At 33.7% G+C, this 9,903-nt stretch overlaps 1 protein-coding gene across 1 annotated transcript in view; it reads right to left on the reverse strand.

Annotated features, from left to right (window-relative positions):
- Positions 1–1,810: 1,810 nt before the first annotated feature.
- Positions 1,811–9,903, reverse strand: part of LOC135210120 (CCR4-NOT transcription complex subunit 11-like) — a 98,467-nt gene continuing 90,374 nt past the window's right edge. The window contains 2 exon segments of the mRNA XM_064242926.1: positions 1,811–6,883; positions 7,615–7,780. Coding sequence (XP_064098996.1) covers positions 6,752–6,883; positions 7,615–7,780 — 298 coding nt within the window. The 3' untranslated portion in view covers positions 1,811–6,751.

Raw genomic sequence — 9,903 nt, forward strand, 5'->3', positions numbered from 1 at the left:
GCCAAAGGCGAAGTACTTGGAGCTATGAGGTCATTCACTGCTGAAAGGGAAACTGACAGTAAGAAGGTCTGAAAGGTGTAACAGGAGGAAAACCTCAAAGCAGTTGCACTCTGAATCAGTTGTCAGTGGGGGGGGGAGTCAGATGGAAGAAAAGGCAATGCAAATAGATGTACATTAAAAGGAATGCTGCAAATATAAGGGAGTCGCCTTGCAATTGTTTGACTAACAAGGTTATTTTCTGACCTGCGATGATATCCGCAAGTATCGGTTGGTATACATCCATCTTCGTCAAAGTATCATGACCGTGATGATATTTCTTCCAAGTCCCCATCAATCATTACTTCTTGTATGTAGGTTTGCAGACGTTAAAACTCATAGTTAAATAACAAGTTATATTTAACAAGTTTACATCACAATGATCTCTACAGGAAGATTTGGATAGCTCTTCATGCAGAGAGGTGTGATAGAAGTCTGATATACAGTTCGGTTTACAAGATCATAGGTGAGCGATACATTGCTCAATGTTATACATACAAATGAACATACGAATCTAAGTCTGTCTCGTAGGCACAGACTGTAATGGGAACAACAACATGTATTTTACCAATGGGGCATCAGTTGGCGTTACCTTTTTAAACTGATGATCAAGGTGTATACAAACTAAGATGTTATACAAAGTGTCATCAGAACAACGTCAAGGCAATGTCAGCTATTCACTAACTCTTGTTTTCAAATGCTGCAAGATCCTACTGGAACACAGGAGTCATCACTTTACCTCAACAACATGTTGCAACACATAGAATGTCTCAATACATTCATATTTATATGTAATCATTACACAAAAACCCTTAAGTAATGCCTACAGAGCACCATGTGAGGTGTGCAGATGGCACTGACCCCTTATGGGAATTCTTGCAAAGGGAATTAAATTTTTTTCTACTTGGGATGTAATTTATGTTTTCCATTATTTTATTCTAGTTGGGAATCTAATATTGTTGCTTTATCAATCTTGTCTTCTTCTCTTGGTAATGTAACTGTCTGTTATATAGTATAGTTCATTCATGCCTGTTAACTTTAATATTATCAATTTTATTATTTACCTTTGTTTTTATTGGTTTATAGCTATGGTTTCAACAATTCATTCATATTCTTTTATTTGTCTAAAAGACATGCCCTTCATTGGCATTTAGACAAATTTTACACCTGTGGACTATTATTTTGGAATTGTTTTCCATATAATTTTTACTGCCAAAAAACCAGTCAATGTGAATCAAGGCTGGGTGAAGTGTCAGTTTTAACTTCGGTCTGTTTTCTCTCTAAAGATTTTAATCAAATAGGAGGTTGACGCCTCTTTTAAGTCTTTAGAAAAGAGGTTAGAGGAGTCATCGACATTTCAATTGAGATTGTTCATCATAGGGCCTAGGGTAGTTAATTTGTGTAGGACAGTCTCCCACCCACCTAGGGAGCTCTGCAGGGTGAATGAGGTTCTGTCACAATTGGAACTATCTAGTTATTCACATTCCCTCAGTACCCTAAGAGTTGTCAGTCTTTTGAGATCAGACCTATCATAGAGGCCAAGGTTCCACTTGATTTGCCTCACCTGACCATGTTAGCTGCTTGAATTTTACAGGTGAGGAGGCAAGTAGCCTAACTTACACTCTACGTAGTTGGTAGGGTGCTAGGAGTCTGAGGAACATGGCCATCTAAGTTTGAATGTTCAGATGCTTGGTTATGTGAGCTATAGAAAAAGCAGAAAATACTAGTGAGCAGTGATAGCCTAGGAAAAATCATAGGGAAATGAAAGACAGGCCAAGTTTAAAATAATATATTTGATGTAATTTACAGCTAATTTCCCAAATTGATGATCCGCACGATGAATCAAAAGGTACTCCTGAAACTGTCGATACATTTACCCAACTTAAATTACTTATCACAGCATAGTCACTCTCTTTTCATATCAACACCTCCATTATCAATACATTTTAGAATCAGTCGTTCCATCATGCACACCAAAGTTATTGTTTTAGTGAAACTTGTCTGTTGTTAAACTGCATTGTAAATGAAAAACAATTTCACCAACAACTACAATATGAACTTTAGGTTACGTTGCATAACTGTGGCACCTATTTTTTTGTAAGAACTAAAGTATGAAAGTTATGAATTGTTATGGTTATGAATGTTTTCCTTTAGCATCTAAATGTAGTACATTTTGTAGCATACACAACTGCAATATACATAGTATTAGGAGTTCAGCACCTAAATCCATTATATAGTAACTGATGAGCCTAGCACCTAACAAACTTGTATACTGTACATGAATATGATCTGAAATCTACATGGAGATGTATTCCCAATATCCTTTCCAAATAACAATTTAGCTCATTATGAAAACTGCACAGCCATCATGGATACATTTATAGTGATATTCCTCTTTTTTAACTTTCTTTTCTTTTTTTGTTGACGTACAATAATCTTCCACGGTTTTGCAACTGCAGTGACTAGACAGTTTACAAAATAAATACACAAGAAAAACAGACTATGGAAAATTAATATGTTCACATGAATTCATTGCATCATCTCCTAAAATACCTGTAGATGAATGAAATTATAATACAGAATAGCGAGTAACAGTATCTGGGATGTATATCCTACCATTGTATAAAACTATGTTACGAAAGAGATAGAAAAACTAGAGCTGCATGTCATTTTTCTAAATCACCTTGCATACTTGGGCATAAAATCTTACATTCCCTCTAAAATTACTGGCAGTAAGGCAGCATTTCAAAAACTTGAATGTGAAATTTTCTCTAAAGTTACTGGCAGTTAGATGCTGCATTTGAGAAAACTATATTTTACTAGTATTGTTTAAATTTACATTTCTGGAGCTTGCAATCAATGTTATTTTCCATAAGACTAAATTTAAGCATAGGCACACGTATTATAAAACCCGAAATTTAATGACAGACACTAGCAAAAGTACCTATTCCCGAGGAAAACGTGTCACAGTTTTTCGTTAGCCGTTCTGAAATGGGTCGTATATACAAATGTTTTAAAGAGTTGACTCAACTAAAATCTATAACTGTTGTGAACTTAAAGAACAAAAGTTTTTACCAACAAGAGAGGGGATTAAACTTCCGATTTTCTCACACATTCTTGTGGAAGGTTGGCCGTTTCAATTTGCAATTGTTTCTCTGCATTGTAAATTCTGTGCATTTTAACACCAATCTGTTTTCAGCATTGTGTTCATTATAAAATGTATATACTATTATTCAGTATTATAACAAAACCACGTAAATGAAAATTTTAGTTTTGGATTAGTTGGATGACCTAAATGATTTGTTCTTGTAAAATTAATTTTTTACTCACGATACAGGATTACAGTCTATAAAAACTTATTGCTGTACTGTACACAGATAAGCAGTTTTTGTACATTAACTAAAATTTTAACATAACTTCAGTACCTTCAACATAACTACAGTACCCTTCAAATACCAATTTTTTAACTGGGTAGTGTAAATATATTTTTCTTATTTGGCCTAGGGCAGAATAAACTAGCATTTAAATATGTCAAATCCCTTCCTTCCTTTAGTTTTGTAATCGCTCAGACTTCTCTTGGCATGTTTCATTAACTTTAAACCATAAAAGCCAATTTCATCCCCTGTGCCAAAATGACCATATCAACTAACAGTTATGAAAAACCTTCTAGATGGGACATTTACAGAAAGTTTTGAATAAACAAAAATAAATTATATAGTTCTAATGATAAAAATGTAAGGGCACTTTTACTTTTGGCAAATGTTGTATCGCACAAGACTTGTAAGACATCAGGACAAATAAAAACGACTTATACAAATACATACTGAAGAAATGAAAAGAATTTAGGAATTGGAACAGAGCAGACTAACCACTGTGTTGTGTTGGGAGATTGGTTTAGGAATCCCACTGTTGAGAATACAAAACTGCTTTGAATCTGAAATGCCCAATTTAAATATTTGTTTCTGTGCCCAGGTTGAATTTTCTAGTAATCATTGAATACTAAGCCAATTATGAATATCATACTGATGACACTAAAACTTGGTACTGTACTATTTTATGCATCGCAGAAATTTGCAAGGAAAATTACAAGTACAAAATGACATACTTTGTATATGTATATATCATCTCATCAGACTAATGTTAACGAGGTCATACAGCATTACAACTAGATATGCAGAATATTGCAGCAAGATCTATAAAGCAAGGTTCCATAGTTCATCAACAACAGTCCACTGACCAAGGTCCCTGAGTAAACAAGTTGACCCGTCAGCAAAAATTTGCCCTCTACTGCATATTTCCAATTGTGACATTATAGGATCTCATTTGACCTATTTGCTGTACATAGGTCAAATGAGATTCTATTACTGTACATGCTTACCACCCATTTGTTTACAAACTTTGTTGGTGACAACTGAAAACGATTAAATTTCCTAAGCTTTATCACAGTGAAAAAGAATACCCAGGATTAATCTTAATTCCAAATTATGTTAATATATATGTATACATACTGTACCATGTACAGGTGTTTCTTCAAATGTCAAAAAAATATTACTAAAGTATTAGTCATTTCCCTTAAAAGACACGAGTGTATTTATACAGCTGCAGAAGGCAAAATTCGTATAACACCAACAATGTGACAAAATGACATTTGACCAACAATGTAACAATATGACATTTGCATTTTGAATACAGCTCAGATATAGAAATACTGAGTTGGCCATTATCAAAATATTTTTAAAAGGATTTAGAAAATAGCAGTTCCATTATTCCTATTGCCAAATCACAAGGTAGAATAGAGAGAAAACAAAATTGTATTTGTTTCCACTGCAAATGCCTATCAATGGGATGAATTTAAGAATGTGTAAAATAAAAATGAATCATGAATAAGCATTAATAATAAAACATGTTGATGACAGCTATTTCCTGTCTGGTTTGATTTGTTTAATTTGGGCTTATTGGGTTTGACTTAGGAGCCCAAATTTAAGGTAAAAAAATTATGCTTAATGATATGCTTCCACAATGAGAGTATGTGGTAGCAAGTTCTCTTTACATTTTAACAAAAGCATAGTAATATCTCTTATTTGCCAAAAGCATGGGAATGGTGAAAGGTATAAAATTTATTCTAGATTGATAGAGATGTAATTCCTTTGTACACTATTAATCATACTTCAGAATATACACTGTAAATGTAGAATTACAGTGACTTGACAAAGCTAAATTTTTCTTCCTAACCTCTGTTAACAGTACTTAAAAGTACTTCCATTATGTAGTAATTTGCTTAATATCCAGAAGAGAAACTCAGAAAGTAAATAAATGACTCTGAAAGTCAGGAAATGTCATTTGAATACAGAGCAAATAATTGGAACTGCCTGCATCACACTATTTCACTTGAGAATTGGTCTCCCTGGAATTTCCTGCATGTCTGTGAGCCTACCTCTTCTACGTCCTTTACGTCTGCCAACATTTTTCTGTAAAAATATGTATGCTGACTATGCAAATGTATTTGCTACACATCTAACACATGACATTTTACATTACCCCTGTTTGTATTCCCTTACGTTCAAAGTGCTTTCAGTATTGTACAGGACACAAAAGTTAAAAATGAAGTCATACATTTATAAAATATTAATTCATGCAGTAAATGTTTCTGAAATATCCATACACACCAAAACTGTACATACTTGATAGATCTGTACCATTGTCCAGCATCCAGTGATATGCAAAACCTAACAGTACAAAGCTCTTGTAGGATGCAAACTTTATCATAACTGACACTATGGACGCTGGCAATGAACTATCCATTTTAATAAACTACCAGGAACGCTAGAAACCTTAGAAAATCATTCAAGAAAATGAAGCATGTACCATTTCTTCCTTAGGCTACCAGTGGTCGGTCAGTCAGTTGCGCATGTATGACTTTTTTCATGCAACAACTTTTCAGGTATGCTTACTTAAATAAATGTCAAACACAAGTACTTTTCAAGAGTACTGTTATTTCATAATAAATTTTTTAAAATTGTTCTAATACATTTTTCATCTCAAAACTAACATATTATAAAAACATCTTAGTCAAATTATTTGGTTAATGAGTGATGGTATAAAAGGTCAATCAAATTCAAAGCAAGTGACAGGAAGATTAATGGAAAATGACTACAAACGTAATTACAATGGAAATTCAGTATAAAATGAAATCACATAAATATAAAGCATTCAGCCATAAATAAATAAAACTTCCTTTAACTATGGAAGAGGTAATGAAAAGGTCCAGTCATACTAATGTATTCTTGGCCAGAACAGACATTTATGATGTTGCAAAATTGTAATTTCTTAAGAATAATTTTTTTTTAAATTTTTAAATGCAAAAATATCATCATACCATAAGATTATCTTTGTTTCCCTTACACCAAAGTTGACTTAATGAGCTATTTCAGTGTCAAAATTAAAAATGATTCAATAGAATTTCTAATCAATAGCTGCTTCTTGCTCTGGCTCTTGGAAAAGCAAATACAGTAAAATGAATGAAGGAAGTAACTGAACACCTTCAGGCTTTTCTCCACAGCATCAAATACAGTAGTATACTCAAGTGACTTTCCTAGGGTGCTCACAAACCAGTCCCGATGACAACATGTACAGTACCAAGTTTCCTCTTGACGAAAGGAATTGAGGGAAACTATAATATGCAGTTCTTTGTCCAACACAAGTCGAGCGAGGGTTTTCATTTCTTCGCAGGTTCTTGCGTAGTGGGACTGTCTCCAGAGTCGAGCTGTTTCAGCAATCTGAACAAAGCAGCTGCCTCCCGGATGCGACTAAATTCAATGCAAAAGGCCTGTACTTCAATAAACAATTCCTGAAAAATCAAAGTGTATCGGATGAAACCTGCTGTCATGCTGAAATGCACAAGAAACAAAAACCCAATTCTTAAATAAAACTTAGGTTTGCATTCCAGTTTTTTTAACTGCTGGTGGATAAGTTTTACCACTTTCACCTTTACAGACAGAAAGCTTAAATTCAATTGTCTTACAAATACTCATAAATATTTTAGCAATAAGTATAATATAAATGCAATTTCACATTTCACTAATACTTTGCGCAGAATGATAATTTATAGAATTTCCAAATCTTGCAGATGTACTCTGAACATGTACAAATGGTAACTGCTGTACACTTTACAACAGTTAAGAAATTTCTATTAAAATTCTTGAAATATTCAGCTCCCTTATATGTAAATTGTACAAGTTTTAAAAAAATATAAAGACAAAAATTTAATAACAATGCACAACATGGAATGAAATAAGAAATTTGAGCATAACAGAAATACAGTACAGCAGTTTGACCATATAACTGTCAAATTTTTCTTCGTTGCAGTTTGACCTAAAGCTATTTTTGTGAATGAAGTGAAAATGAGGACAATGATAAAGTTCAAGAAGTTAGGCAGTTTGTAGACAGAAAAAAAAAGTGGAAAATAGGAAACAATGCAGTTGATGGCAAAAGGGAAGAGTGCATGAAATGACCTGTATGAGGCACACTGTAGGCAGTAACCACCAACAGGGCCATTAGCTTTAATACCAACTAACTCACCTGGACATTAATAATCTTGTTCCTGATTAGTGACTGAAGAAAAACACAGACCAACCTCACCAATCTGTTTTGCATATACCTATCCTTTATAGTTTCACAAGTGCTAATGCAATTGCTTATGTAGAGATGGACGAATTCTGATGGGAGTTCTACAGCTGTAGTTAACCTAGAAAGTAATACATAGGTAGATGAGAAATATGGTAAGGAAAAACAAAATACTTCTACAGGTGTAGTTAACCTAGAAAGTCAGACACAGGTAGATGAGAAATAATTTGTCCAACATGTTTTATATGTTAGTTTTGAGATAAAAATGTATTAGTAGAACAATTTAAAAAATTCTATCTCAGGATATTACAGTACTCTTGAAAAGTACTTGATTTTGACAATTATTTCAGTAAGAACAACAATCAAGTTGTTGCATGAAAAAAAGTCATGCATCTTCAACTGACTGACCACAGTTAGCCTAAGGCAGAAATGGCACATGCCTCATTCTCTTGAAGGATTTTCTAAGTTTTCTAGTGTTCCTGGTAGAGAAAAATAAAATATTTCTACAGCCGTAGTTAACCTAAGAAGTCAAACACAGGCAGATGTGAAATATTTGTGAAGAAATTAAACATTTCCAAAGCTGTGGTTAACAAAGTCCAACACAGGTAGGTGTGAAATATTTTTGGAAAAATTAAATATTATATCCTACCTGTGAAATATTTTTGGAAAAATTAAATATTGTATAAGCAATTTAACATATTATTATAATTCTTATTCAAAAGATGAACCCTATTCATATGGAACAAGCCCTAAGGGGCCACTGCCATGAAATTCAAACTTTCAAAGAATATGGTGTTTGATAGAAAGAAGTAAGAGGATGTCAAGAGAAATACAGAAAGAAGAGATCTCACTTATTAAAAAGAAAAATGAATTAACATACGTATTAATAAATAAATGAACAAATTTAACTAGTAACTAAATTATTAAAATGGCAGGAGAATTGCAGTAGGGTAGTACTAATTGCACATCCTCAGGTAGACTGCAGACTGTTTCACAGTCTAACATTGAGAGGAACAGAGGAGCTCTGGAACTTGAGAAGGGGATCAGGGATCAATTGTGATACCTGTGGTCCTTTATTGGTTGATTATAAAGTAGCAATTGCATGCAACTGTTGAAAGCTTTTTGAGAGCACTGTACCTTCCTAACCATATGCACAAATCATATTTGCTCAGGTAAGAAGGGGAAAGCAGAGGCAATGATAAAAAAAAAAAAAAAAGTTCCTACGATTTTTTACAACTTTCTCGTCCATCACAATGAAGAGTTGCATGGATGATATCAGGGCAGCTAAAGCATAATACTGTCATTCTAATTGGTTGAATTATAAACAGTAGCAATTGCATGCGAACTATTGAAAGCTTTTTGAGAGCACTGTACCTTCCTAACCATATGCACAAATCATATTTGCTCAGGTAAGAAGGGGAAAGCAGAGGCAATGATAAAAAAAAAGTTCCTACGATTTTTTACAACTTTCTCGTCCATCACAATGAAGAGTGCATGGATGATATCAGGGCAGCTAAAGCATAATACTGTCATTCCTAATATGGAAATTCAGTAAATAACTGAGTAAAGAATAATTTATGATTACTGTGTATATGGCAATCAAATATACTCAATCCAAGGCAAAAACATACAATGTATATTATTAAACATAGAATATGTAATAACAGTCCAGTAGAAACATTTACCCATCATATTATGGGAAAGATAGACAGAATCATGAATTTGTATTCCCCCTCTTATTTCAGTATAAAAAAAAATTGACAAGTTATCGTAACACATCTTTAAGAAGGTAATAAAAAAAACTATGCTATACAGGCAGTCCCCGGCTCACGACGGGTTCGGCTCACGATGTTCCGAGGTCACAACACTTTTCAATTACATTCATCAGAAATTAGTTCCAGGTTTATAACACATGTTCCAGGGTTACGGCGCCGATCTGGCAGAAGAATGATTCCAAAAATGCAAAATAATCAATATTTGAAGGTTTTTTTATAAAAAATGCGATAAAAATGCAGTTTGCATAGTTTTTAATCTACCTAAAGCATTAAAAATGATATTGTTATGTTACAATAAAGTTTCATACATACTTACCTGGCAGATATACATAGCTAAGACTTCCGTCGTCCCCGACAGAATTTCAAAATTCGCTTCACACGCAGTGGGCGGCCAGGTGGTAGTACCCATTCCCGCCGCTGGGAGGCGGATATCAGGGAACTATTCCCATTTTCTATTCATATTTTTTCT

The sequence above is a fragment of the Macrobrachium nipponense genome, chromosome 39 (genome assembly GCF_015104395.2).
Source record: "Macrobrachium nipponense isolate FS-2020 chromosome 39, ASM1510439v2, whole genome shotgun sequence".
NCBI lineage: Eukaryota > Metazoa > Arthropoda > Malacostraca > Decapoda > Palaemonidae > Macrobrachium > Macrobrachium nipponense.